This window comes from Semicossyphus pulcher, unplaced genomic scaffold, assembly GCF_022749685.1.
Source record: "Semicossyphus pulcher isolate SPU_LCO1_2020_fin unplaced genomic scaffold, fSemPul1.0.p SCAF_5, whole genome shotgun sequence".
Lineage (NCBI taxonomy): Eukaryota > Metazoa > Chordata > Actinopteri > Labriformes > Labridae > Semicossyphus > Semicossyphus pulcher.
This window is the reverse complement of record NW_027211726.1, coordinates 4560290-4574015: the sequence shown is the minus strand read 5'-3', so window position 1 is coordinate 4574015 and position 13726 is coordinate 4560290. Positions and strand designations below refer to the sequence as shown.

Sequence of the window (13726 nt, the reverse complement as noted above, 5' to 3'; positions counted from 1 at the left end):
ACACACACACACACACACACACACACACACTCTTAAACGCCCCCCCCCCCCCCCCCCCATCCTCCTTCGGACATAACGCCAGGTCCTAATTCGACCTCCACCCCTTTTTCACCCCTCCCTCACCCGTCCACCTCTTCCTCCCTCGCCCGCTCACTCCCTCTCCTCGCCTCGCCCTCCGTCACTTCGAGCAGAAGCACACACACAAAAACCAGGTCAGCAACTTGTTACTCTCATTGTTGTGATATTTGTGAAGTGGCGGCGAGCGTGGCGAAGCGGCCGCGCAGCACGTGTTAAAGAGTGAAAAAATAAAACTAATGTGTCTGATTTCAGCATGATGTTTTCTGGCTACTGAACTGTTTGGGAGGGGAGGGGAGGGGGGGTCAGAGGGGGGGAATAAAGCTTCTTCAAAGTGTGCAGAGTGTTTATGGAGTCCAGTTTGCTGTTTGCATGCTATAACACAGGAACTTTCTCCTCAGTGCTGATCCACGCTGGCTTGTGTCTGGAGACAGTAAGAAGGATATTTCCAGGGTGAACTTGTTACAGGCTGTTTGTCGCCTGTTTCAGCCGCTGTAATGAGTTTCTTCCTCGTGCTTCAATGCTACTTTTCCACTCTGTCCAACGTGATGCCGTAAAAGGAGAGCCGTGTCCGGTCTCGATGAGTAAGGACAGCACAGTTTACTTTAATTAATATTCTCAGCAGGGACCCTGCTGCTATTCTTACCACTAACATAATACTGTAACCAACCTAATGACGGCTGTGAGTGGTGTTGTGGTCTTGTTTGCTGTGATTTAATTTGTGTAAGCTAATATGACCGATTTTCATGCCTGCCATTTTGGCAAACAGCGTGCACATGACTTTAGGAAGTTTACCTTTGTCCTTGATGGTTATGTTCGCTTTACTGCTGGAAATAACAGAAACCAACAGTGAAACATGTATTCAGTGTTATTTTTAAGATCAGTATTTGAGTCGTTTGTCTTCCCAGAGGCGCCTTAGCTCACGTTACCTCTCATGTAGCAGAAGGGTTGCAGGTTTCACACCTGTATCTGACGCATGTGCCTGCCAAAGTAAGCTGCCAGTCATGTAGGGTCTCTCTCTAAGTAACATAAAGAGTACGGTCTAGACCTGCTCTTTGATAACTTGTCTTGAGATAACTTTGGTCATGATTTGGTGCTTTACAAATAAAAATTGATTGATTGGAACATTTACATAAAACGTTAAACATGTCTGTTATTACGGACACTACTGTTACTTCTTCTAGGAAGTCAGTCGTGTCATTTTTCTACTGAATGATGCTCTTAAGATTTAAAGGCATTTGATTATTAATTGAAATATTTTCTGTAGTTGCAAATTGTCGATTCTACTTCGTCAAATCTAATATTCCAGTTTGTCTGAAGATTTATTTAATCATTTACCCAATTGGAACAGAAATGTGACCTGTCATACGTACCTGTTATTTATTTAAATATTTTGAAATAATAAAACAGAATGTCGTTCAACCTGACTTTATTCTCTACACTTGAAAGGACACGAGTAAATATGTAAAAGACAGACTATATAACATTTTATGACAAACACATTGGAAAATATGTCTTTCAAAGTTAATAAATGTTATGAATATTAAAAGCTTGGGTTACAGTTTCCGGGTGTAGTAAATATGAGTCAATCTGTGCAGTGATACTTCTCTTAAACTGTGGACCACTGCAGCGTGAAATTCTTAGTTAAGAGCTACTTAAATTAGTGACAGAAACCAGAGAGCAGTTATTGATCAGATCTGATTTAATAACAGTATATGAAGGTGATGTATGTGTGTAAATCTGTCGTCCGTACTCGTAGAAAACGACTCTATTCTTACCGTCTGCAGCTTGTAAGCTTGTTAACACGACAGACAGTGATGTGAAAGTGAAGTTACGTGTTCTCCCCGGGGGGGACGCGTTTCATTTTTGCTAACAAGAGGGAGGGCTGCGTGTCACGTCTGTTGTCACCACAATCCTGGTGGAACGCGGCAGGACAGCTGCTTCATTCACCCTTCAGACATAAAGGGTTTAAGATTCAATTCATCCGCAGCGTATCTGCGTGACTTCTCCATCACAGAGCTTCTCGGAAAAGATAATTGGTTACGGCTCGAACGTGATGAGTGTTTCTGAGGCGCTGAGGTACCACAACGTGTCTCAGAATAGATAGCAGGCTATGATCTCAGTGTCTTTTCTCTGTGTTTGCCGTCACGTAACATCTGAAAATAGATAATTGATTGTGATTACGCGATGCTTAGTGCTTTTTCATGTTGCTTTTCTTTCCTAATGAAGAAGGTAGAACAGAGTGCACAGATAATTCTACGTTATTAGAGGAAGTTTTGTACATAGAGTCGACTTTTTGTTGGTTTTAATCCAAAGTTATTTGAACTAATGAAGGTTAGCTCGCCTGTCATTGTTCTACATTTGTAATTTTGGTTAGAAGCAGTACTAGAACAGTGGTTCCCAACTTTTCCCAACCAACTGACTAAATATACGCAAACATTTTATTACCTTTTTGTGTACTCCCCCGGTAACCTGGTGGGAAACATCGTCTTAGTATTTGCCACCATTGCTAACATGCTATGACAACTAGCATCCATAGCAAATGCACTCTGTTTACCAGCACTAGTGAATCGTTTCTTGGTTTATTTTTGTTCCATGAAATGTGCAACATGCCCTGATTGCTAGTGCAAAGGTAACCGGCGGTTAGCATCCTAGTGCAAAGGTAACCATGATGCTGTCGGTGTTAGCTCGGCGGGGTGGGCGTGTTCTTGCACGAGAGAGTGAGAGTGAGCTTCTGGTGATGAAGAGCCCAGGAGGAGGGGCCCAGTTTGAATGTGTTGATGACAAAATGCAAAAAATAAAATCCTACTTATTTTACCTTTGACCTCTGTTTAAGGTGATTTTGTACAAAAATGCCTCCCACATTTACTTTCTCCTCCTGTCTTTCTCTTTTCTAGGAGGCATCTTTTCACCCAGCACTGACCTCTACCTCAGACTCTCAGGCTGCACTTTTCTACCCTAATTTTCTGTCTTGTTTTTTTTCCCATTATGATTCATTCATCGGTTTTGCATCCGTCATCAAAGCCGCCATTTTTTCTTCGGCTTTTTCACAAAAGGAGGCTGATTTCTGCCTCTTCCTGCTAAAGTTTTCAGAGACATTCTAGATTTAGTTTCTTTTTTTCTATCGAGCTTTTTAAAACCAATTTATTTTTTCAGTTTATCTCTCTACCTCTGTCCTGCTTCCTCTTCCTTACTGTCAGATCTGTTTTTCTCATGTTTTTTTCCTGTTTTCTTCATGGGCACAAAGTGAGAATACACAACAGTTTTTCCATCCTTCACCAATTCACTGTCCCTGTTGAGGTTAAAGCTTAAAGCAACTTGGCTTCTGAACTGAAGCCCACTTGGCTGTTTTAGTTTTTTACTACTTCATCACAAAATGTGGTCCACCTTCTTGGTGACTGATGAGGAGGGCCGCACAGTGGGTCCTGCAGCGGCAGGAACGGTGGGCGTGCCTGCAGCAGGAGGACCGGCCCAGGGTGCTGGAGGTCTGACCAGCCTGATGAGTGGACGCAGTACCTTTGGAGGGAACAAGCGCCGCCGGACGACATCAACAGGACACGCCATGAGTGAGGCACAGGAAGGGAAGGTAACTGGTTTTCAAGTTGTGTGCGTGCGTGTTCTGTCTCAAGATATACGAAATAAAAGTTGAGATAAGGGAACCGATCAATCATACAATGGCCTGTTAATGTAAAGAACTTTTTATGTTAGGAAATAGGAATTTGGGGAGCAGGACTTGGCTCAGCCTGTTAAAGCTGGGAAGGTGACCTGCAGGGGACCTGGACAGGGGTCATTGTCAAGCAGTGAAAAGAACACTTGAACCCAACCAGGAGTTAATAGATGCATTGAGAGCCTCACTCATATACCTGGTAGATGTCACTGATGTAGTCAAGAAGCTCTTCAGTGGCAGTGGTACCTAAAATACTGATGGCTTTGGATATTGTTGGACTGTCTTCGCCAACACACCTCTTCACTGTTGCTGTACACCCTGAGGTAACCGTTTTTCAAATTATTGTCCAAGACCTCCTCTAGGCAATTAACCGACCACAACTGTCTCCAGCCAAATATCAAACCTCGTATTGACCCTCCCTCATGGCCTTGGAACAGTGGACCAGGGGACCAGCTATGTACTCTTGTATGATTCCTGGGAGATACAGGGAGTATGGGTTATCCTAATTTAAACAAAGCCAGAGCTGTGTCCGCATTACTGGCACAAGCTTTCAGTTGCTCTGCATCAAGGTTTTACCTTGTCACAGAATCTGTGATTATTATGGACAGGATCTCAAGGCGCAGCTGGAGAGTGGAGACTTTCCAGTTTTTGCAGATGATGTGGTTCTTTTGGCTCCATCAAACTGCAACCTCCAGCATGCTCTCGGGATGGTTTGAGCGTTAAGGGGTTGGGATCAAAGTCAGCACCTTTAAGTCTAAGGCCACGGTTCTCTGCAAGAAAACTGTGTATTGCTCCCTGTGGGCTGGGCTTGAGCTACTACCTTAAGCAGAGGATTTCAAGTCAACCTTCACCTATGGTCATGATTGGGCACGTTACTTGGACGTATAAGCACATCCAGCTAGTCGGGGACCTAGCAGCAGTCATACATATCTCATATGTCTTGGGAACACCTCAGTATGCCCAGTAGAAGTCCTTTGACATTAAGGAGGTACTGATTTATGTGTTTAGTGGGGATATAATTGCTATAATTGCTTATAACTTTGCTGTTAAATTTCAGCACTCAAATTGTCAAAAGAGCTTCAGGGCATAATTCAGTCCCATCTCCAAACTGTAGATCCCATTGTTACCCAAAAATACTCTGAAAGAGCCTTTTAGAGAAGTCAGGACCAGGCGAAAGGTCCTTGCTTTCAAAAAATACTCTAATACTTTCAACATCTCCACACAAAGGTTGAAGCACAAGAGCCCACCCACACACATGAACTCCTGAGAGGGTTGGTATTTTATCTGCTGAAGGCCTTAAAAAACAACAGGCAGAGATTGTTCTTCCCCTTTGGCATTGTAACGTCCGCACTGCTCAATACTGCAGGATATCTGCTCTGAGCTTGTCCTAATTGTCTGGTCCCCATGTTCTCTTTGAGACAGACATAAAGCATACTCTGGCCGCCTCCAATGCCCATACTCGACGCACTAAAAAGGTCTCAGAAAGCATGGTAAGGGCCTAAGTAAGAGGTTGCAAGGATGCTTAATATTGTACAAGAAGAAATCTGAATGATCAAGTGGATCAATACTGGCCAATACACGTTACAAAAAGGCAAAACTATATACTGAAATGGTTTTGTTCTGTGTTCTTGTCACCAGATCAAGTTGGCCTTCTTCGTAGCCATAGTGGGCGTGGTCCTGACAGTCCTCGGGGTGGGGACAGAGTTCTGGGTGGAGCTTTCACCCCCTAAGAGTTTCTACAACAACCAAGTGAGTCAGAAATAAACTGCAAATTTGGCTCCTGAGTGAGGGTGACCATATTTTCTAACCCCCAAACTGTGGCCCTGAATGTACTGCCTTGCCATGAATGCCCTCATAGATGTGTTTACATATGCACAATTTAATGGAGGATGGGGGGAAATGATACGTTATTAATGTCCATGGACAACACTTTAGAAACGAACCATCGTCATCTGAACCCTGTGATGGATGGAAAAGTAATGTAGCCTTTATGATCTTCGTTTTACAGACATGTCTGACAGCTCACTACGGCCTGTGGAAGGGCTGCACCAAGACCCTGTGGGTGGCTGATATCGACCCAGAGCGAGAGAGCTGTGGGCCTGCTGAACTACCTGGAGGTGACGCAGGCATTTCTGCTGACTGGTTATGTTGATGGCTGTGTGACCTTAATGCTGGCTGACTGGTCCGTGTGAGGGAGGGATGATGATTGACAGGCCTGCTGGCTGACTGGACGCTTGATAGAGCGTTACAGCTTGTTGGACAGCTCAGTTTGGAGCAGCGAGTTGGCATGAATGAGTGGTCTACCTGATTTCCTGGACAGACAAATGATGCTTGGCTCACTGTTTGATGGCTGGCTGGATGAATGCCCCGGGCCGACTCGCTGCCTGAGTCATTGTTACACAGTCTGAGTGAAAAAGCTGCTTTTGGGTCAAGTTAGAGGATGCATCATTTGGATCATTATAGTCCTCTCTGTCGTGCAACAACACCTGATTTTCTGGTTCGAGCATCTAAAAAAAAGAACAATGTTTAATGGACAAAAATGATGTTTATATTTACTGCTTGTAAATAAAAAACTAAATGTGGAAGAAAGATTATTAGCATGGAAATAAAGGAAAGTATAAATAACTTCCATTAGCTCAGTGCTCCAATGTATCCAATTATGTTAGTTATTACAGGTGCACAAAACAGCGAATGGAAATAGTGCAGTTGTTGTGGGTTGAAAATTACATTTGGACGTCTAAGTAGACTGTTTTTGATGGAGTGCGGCGAGAGATTATTAAAGCTATTTGCAGTTTCCCTCCCCTGTTCCATGACTCACCTGCATGAATTCCCCTTTTGTAGAGTGACTCATATAAAAGCAAAACAGAGACAGGCTGAGAAAAGTCCACCAGGAGCTTTTGTGTGTGTTCATCATCAGGGCCAGACAGAAGCCCTGTTTGATTTTCATCTAAACAAAAGAGAAATTATCACAGGGTTATTGTTGGCGGAGTGGTTTGAGGGGGTCGGAGTGTTGAGTGGTTTTGTTTTATATTTGACACCATTTGTCCTACCTGACGGCGAACATACGAGTGTTTCTCGGATAGTTTGGCCAACCACGCTGCGGTTAACTTTCTCGGTTTTGACAGATAATGAGTATTATTGTTTAGTCACCATTCTTTGATGAGTCCCCAATGTGCCATCCATTGCATTGTACTACAAGAGAGGGATTAGCCTCCCACTTGCTAACTCTCTAACTGCTCTGAAAGTAATACAGGAATGTGTTGATGAGCTCCAGTGAAATTTAGGCCTGTTGAGTCAAAGAAAATGAACCTAGAGAAGAATGTGTTTAATTTTCAATCCATCAGAGAATGATGGGCTTTTATTCCACCTCTCTCGTCCTCTTTTCTGAATTTGCAAACATGCAGTGTTATTGGAAAATTTCCGGCTAAACAGATAATTTTTTTAATATTGTGGACACAAATTCTTCAGCCAAGTGAATGTTTTTGCTAACTTCCAAAGCTTGCAGGCAGCTTTGTCTACAAAACATTAAAAATCAAGTTAGTTAAAAAGTCTGAAGTTTAACAAAATCAACAAAAGCTCAACAGGCAAAACAAGGTTTAAAATTCCACTTTGTAAATGGGCCTCTTATTTCCAAATGGAAGGTGAAGTCTAAAGGTTGGCTTCCCACTGGGATGTCACCCAGTTGGTTTGTACATTGCCTCCCTGGCGCCATATTGGCCAGTGGAATGTTGGTTTTCCAACATAAGGCCAAAAAACAAGCCATGGAGATCGTGAGAGCACACACAGATACCTACTGAGTGCTAACATCCTAACATTTCTCTCAGAAAAAGCTGGAGCACAGACTTCTTCAACACCGTCACATTTGAGATTCAAACAAAGACTATGCAGATATTTAAACAAAAAAGGCAAAACAAAAGGCTAACTGAGTTCTGAGTCCAAGCGGTACAGGCGAACAATACCCAACAACAAAACAGGTAACAAATATCCAAATGAATACAGCAGGTGAAACACACAGGGAGCCACGCGGAAAATCCAAAAGAGTCACAAACACCGCCGTGAAGTCAAGTTTGGTGGCTGAATTAGCTGAGGTGACACCTAGCAGACAGCTAGCTGCAACCAACTGTCACTTAAAATAGCCACGCCCACGATTATCATAACATATTTAAACAGGATAGTAATATAATAATTAATCACCCAAACTGTTGTCATGAAATGGGTAAAAACTGTTTTATAACAAGTTAGTAAACGTGTTTATTCTGCTGTGAAGTTGGGGCCGTTTTAATATGGGGCCTAATGGGGATAGACTCAACTTTGGAGCCGGCCTCAAGTGGCCACTCGAGGAACTGCAGCTAGATTCATTTTCAGGCCTGCTTGGTTTCGATTGTCATTTTTTAACATATATGGAGTCACTGTACATTCATGACTATCACAGCATGAAGGTAACTTCATATGCTCAGACCATTCTGCTTTAAATGTTTTGGATGCCCATGACTGAACAACATGATCCGTGTTCCTTTCATAATGGCTGTGCGCATGTTCTGCAGTCAGCGAGTTGAAAGCCTAATTATTGTCTGTCTGACCAGTTACAGGGACCCCTTTTTTGTTAATGGGATTTGAGTGCAGCTCCTCAACAGAAGCAGTGATTTAACCCTGATAACTGTTGTGGGGAAGAGAAAAACAAGCCTGAACGCTGTGAGGATTTGTCTTTGATCACGCTAATTAAGAGTGATGTGTGTGTGTGTGTGTGTGTGTTTGGCTCGCTTGTGTGGGGAACAGAAAGAGGTGTCACATTCTGTTTGACGGCCAAACTCTAATTGCTGTAACACATTATCGGGACGGCTGAACGGTAATTGTGCAGGATGCTTCGGATTGTCACCTTGAGCTTGTCATTGACGTTCACGGCTGATTATGTTTGATTGAGACTAAAGCGTACAACGACACAGAGATGTTGCCCCTTGAATTTCAATAAGGTGTTCATCAGGATCGTGTGCAGCTACAGCACATTACCTGTCCATGTTTACGTTCCTATCGTTTACAGTTTCTCTTCCTGCATCTCTCTCCTCCTGCAGAATCAAACTGCACCTACTTCAAGTTTTTCACCACGGGGGAAAACACCGTGTTGTTCCAGAAGACAACGCGAAAGAGTGAGTCACACACCTCTTTCGGCTCTCTTGGCCTTTCAGTCCCACCTTATCCGCCCACTGCCTCTTCTCTTTATCCCTTCTTCTCCACCTCTCCCTCTCGCCCTCTTTGCCCCTTCATCTTTCTCTTCTTACGCTTTCTCTTTATCCTCCACTCCTCTCTCTTATGTCCGTCCTCTCCTTCTCTCGCCATCTCCTTTCACCTCCTCGCAGCGCTCTTTCAGGTTGGCCATTGTCTGCTCCGTGAGTGTTTTGAAATCTATTCCGCCTACGCTGCGTTCAAGTGTCTCCAAGCTGCAGTCTAACCTCCCATTTCCCTGGCAGCTTCGTAATGTATTAAGATCACAGAGTGCCATACGCTGAATGAGGAAAGACAAACACATTTTAAAGCCTCATTGTTTGCTGGTGTCAAATCACCGTCACGCTATGAGCATCAATGTATTGATTTAATAAATACAGCCGTGAGTGTATTAAACGGAGCACACAACACCAATTTGTTACATCATTTAGACCTTGTTACTATAAAATAGTGAAATCTGCGCAACAAAATGCTGCAAAACACAGATACCCGTTTTCTTGTGTCTCAAAGACGTTGAAGAAAAAGAAACACCCCCATCCCCGCTTTTAAATACGCCTTTAATGTGACGCTGTGTTAGCTACTTTCTTTTATACTGTACTTTTAAACTATAGGCTTGGCTCATCTGCAATCACTGTACCAGCAGAGTGTGTGCAGGTAGGCAGGCAGTAAGGCCGTCCAAATGTATGAAAATATAGAATTATATCAGGCCTGCAGCAAAAGACAACTACTGATTGTTGCGAGGATGCGAACCTAACAGATGATTTTACATTTAACAGCTTTTTAGGCCCATTCCCAACCCCCACCCTACAGCCTACGCACTTTACCCTCACAGTCTCTACTGATGTCAGCTGTGCAGTGTGCGAGTCTGTTAGGGCTGAATTGTAAAAAAAAAACCCCATCACACTATCATGACATCACACGTTGCCTGGAAACAAAATGCGACATTAAATAATTGAAAAGAAAGCCGACCTCCAGCTTTTATTTGTGTCTTACATCACAGTGTTTGCTAAAATATGTAAACTATCAAAAGTCATAAAGACATTAAAGAGGGGGTATTATGCTGTTTCACATATTAAGACACATATATATATATATATATATATATATATATATATATATATATATAATGTTACAATGTTGGATGTCCAAACTAAACGTGGGTGAAGTTTTAAATCTGTAGGTAAAGGTATGTTGGCGTAATCCCCAGGTGCCACAAAGTGCAGCCTCAGCAGGCTTCGGAGAGCTGGCCAATCAGAAGAAAGCGGGCTTGTAGAGGCGGGGTTTCTTAAAGGGACAGAGCTGACTGAGTCGTTTCAGGCAGAGGCTGTGTGAGGGCCTGCACAGAGCACCGGTTTTTTAAACTGTAAATTATGCTAAGCTACTCCACAGGTATCACAGAGTGAAATATGCTTGACATTAGCATAATACCTGCCCTTTAATGTGAATCATTTGCCAATATTTAAGGGAAAAACAAACAACAAAAGTGATTAACTAGGCCTACATGTTGTCGCTTACAGATTTGCGGTTCCCGTCACCGTTCATGCTCGCTTTCTTAACATTAATTGAATATTTCTTCAATATAGGAACATTTGCTAACATTTAGTTGGGGGTTGGACAATCTTGCTGTATACGTCACCATGTTCGCTAGGAACTCTGGGTATGTTCCGTTGTAAAGTCTGCAGAAGTGCGGACTCGCATAATTGCATCCTTTGGCGTTGTAAAGTCCCATCAGAGCCCTCACGCACTTTATGATTTGACAGTGGGACAGCACTAAGCACTCACACACTTACTGGGAACGCGCCTCGAAGTCTGCGAGTCTGTGAGTGTGGAGCATGCAACAGCTATCATGCTGTTAGTTTCCTAAAAACCTGCAACATTCGGTGGTGAAATCTGTTCTGTATTATACGTACAGGCTGATGACTTTATTTGACCTCATCTGTCCTTTTCCAAAACCAGCACCAGTTCCTTGTGTCATGAGTATTATTAAATTGACGCAATAATAACAGCTTGGTCCTCTTTCCTCTTGCAGACCTGAATGTAGCGGCAGCCATGCTGGCTCTGTTCAGCCTGTTCCTCATGGTGATGGGCGCCATCTGCATCACCATGTCCCTCAGTAAGGAGATCCTGTTCTTCCTCAAGCCGGCGTCCGTCTGCTTTATTCTGTCAGGTCAGTAGAGGCAACTTTCTTCTGATGTATAGTAGAAGGTAGAGGCTGAAAATAATGCTCTAACGGAGCGTCTCAAATTGATGTGACATTGCTGACCTTTGTTTCGTCCACTGTCTCCTCCACAGGTGTCATGGTGCTTCTCTGTCTGATGGTCTTCCACCAGTCCGTCCTGGCCCTCCTGGCGAGCGACCACACGGTTCCTCTCCATCACGAGCTCTCCTGGTCGGTGTCGTGCATCGGCAGTGCGGGGGCGGTCCTCATCGTGGGCGGGATCCTCTTCCTGCTGCTGGCTCTGCCCTACAGCCCCTGGCAGAGGTGTCTCCCTCAGAAGGACAGCAGCAGCAGCAGCTAGTGGCCTGGAGGTGGAGTTGCACTTTTATCTGCCCTTTCTGTTTGTGAGTAGGGAGGGTGCAGAGGGGCGGGGAGGTTTCCCAAAGACATCTGAGTGTTGAGATTGCTTGAACTTAAAGGAAGCATGTTCATGGGAGAGTAATGGGAGTTCATGCCATGCAAATGACTCATTCCTCTAATTCCATCTTTTAATCACAATATTGTTTGCATTATCAGACAAGTTTATCCTGTTCACAAGCGTACAAAAATATTTATATTTCTTGAGTTGTCTTTGTAAGCTGCCACCTCAGAGGGGCTGTAATGGCTACAACTGAATCCTTCACGGCAAATACGCCCCAATAAAGTACATCCGCTAAAACTGCTGGTTGTTACCACTCAGGCTTAACCGAAAGGATCATTAATCTTATGTTGCAGAACACAGGAGTTGAGGATCTACTGCTGCCTCGAGTGGATAGTTTGTCGTTGTGTCTTTTCAAGCGTCACAATAGCTGAAGCAGACAAACCGGTCGATGCAGCAGCAGATCAGAAACTCCTGTGTTCTTCAAGGTAACATTAAAGGGCGGGTACTATGCTAATGTCAAGCTTCATATTTCACTCTGTGATACCTGTGGAGTAGCTTAGCATAATTTACAGTTAAAAAAACTCATTTTTCTCACACTGGTGCTGTGCAGGCCCTCACACAGCCTCTGCCTGAAACGACTCAGTCAGCTCTGTCCCTTTAAGAAACTCCACCCCTACAAACGTGCTTTCTTCTGATTAGACAGCTCTCTGAAACCTGCACTTTGTGATGTCACAAGTGCAGCCTCAGCGTTCACAGCAGCCTGCAGACTGAGCTGAGAAGCATGGGGATTACGACAACATACTTTTACCTACAGATTTAAAACTTCACCCACGTTTAGTCTGGACATCCAACATTGTAACACTATAAACATGTCTGAAAATGTGAAACATCATAATACCCCCTCTTTAATGTTTTTGTCAATGGAGTCTGGTGGTTTAAAAGAGAACGATACAGCCAACAGCTGTTTTTGGCTAAAAAGGGTTTATTTTTGTAGCCGTCCTTTCTGTAGGCCTTTTTTACATCCAACAGGAGGAAAAGCACAGGTGTTTATAGCAGCATTAATGATGGCTGTATTCCATTTAGCTGCTGCAATTTCATGGTCCTGGTGGTGTGCATGCTGACTGCCTGTCATGACCCCTGAATAGAACAAAACTGTTGTTAAAGTTATTATTAACACCTGTGCTTTTCCTCCTGTTGGATGTACAAAATGTCCGCTGTGAAAAAAGACCATGATGTCAGAAACTTTTTTAGTACAACAGTTTCACCAGAGTCAGTTTTTAACCCTCAGCTGTGTTTGGGAAACACTCCTGTATTGTCTTACTTATCATCCTGCAGGGTTTGGAGTCAATTCTCTGTTGGTTCATTCAGTAAAGGAGCATTAGCTTAATGCTAGCTTTTTCACCATTTCAAATACACCGATTGTCAAATGAAACCTTAAAATTAACTTTTATAACAGATTAACAGTTAAAGATTGAAAGGTAGAGAACCATTTACAGTTTAGATTTGTTAAGTTCTGTTAAATGGACTGTACTTAAAAAAGTGCTGTTCTAGTCTTTGCCACCACTCAAAGCTGCTTTTTACACTACATATCACATTCACCCATTCATACACTGATGGCAGAGGCTGCTACGTCCAACTGTCAATCAGATATCACATTCATACCCATTGGCTATGCCACCAGGAGCAATTTGGGGTTCAGTGTCTAGCCCAAGGACACTTTGACATGTAGCCTGAGTGAGCTGGGGATCGAACCTCCGACCTTCCGATTGAAAGACGACGGACTCTACCACTAAGCCACAGCTGCGTTACTGGGGCTGAGTTTTAGCTCACAGACGGTTAACATTATAAGCTAATTGTTCTGTCCTCAATATATGTGGGCTATATCTTGACAGGCAGATAAACACTCTTCTAACATCACGACTCTGAAGACTGTTGTCCACTTTTCCACCGGTTTAATGATGTTCCAAGGAAAGTCGTGAAACTAAAACATACAAAAAAGCATAATCAGTCCTACTTAATGTATGTATTGTATTTTTTTAAATCCAAAATTTAAACATGCGTCATATCTATAACCTGCTATCAATAATAATTTGCCTTATTTATTTCTATTTATGCATATGAACCTTCAGTGGTGTAACAACAGTTTGGCAATAAACAAAAGGCAACTCACAATCTTCAAAGCATT

At 43.2% G+C, this 13726-nt stretch overlaps 1 protein-coding gene across 1 annotated transcript; it reads left to right on the top strand.

The window, feature by feature from the left end:
• Positions 1-2973: 2973 nt before the first annotated feature.
• Positions 2974-11481, top strand: LOC138609276 (voltage-dependent calcium channel gamma-6 subunit-like). The gene is made up of 6 exons (XM_069681911.1): positions 2974-3661; positions 5381-5491; positions 5751-5859; positions 8812-8886; positions 10992-11129; positions 11255-11481. Exons 1-6 carry the CDS (start codon positions 3452-3454, stop codon positions 11479-11481), a joined length of 870 nt encoding a protein of 289 aa, XP_069538012.1. The 5' UTR covers positions 2974-3451.
• Positions 11482-13726: the final 2245 nt, after the last annotated feature.

Excerpts from the sequence above, each read along its gene's own strand:
- LOC138609276 (XM_069681911.1), top strand. The coding sequence starts at position 3,452 with ATGTGGTCCACCTTCTTGGTGACTGATGAGGAGGGCCGCACAGTGGGT. Across the intron at positions 5,492-5,750 it reads AGAGTTTCTACAACAACCAA|ACATGTCTGACAGCTCACTA; the intron begins GTGAGTCAGAAA and ends TTCGTTTTACAG. Across the intron at positions 11,130-11,254 it reads CGTCTGCTTTATTCTGTCAG|GTGTCATGGTGCTTCTCTGT; the intron begins GTCAGTAGAGGC and ends TCTCCTCCACAG.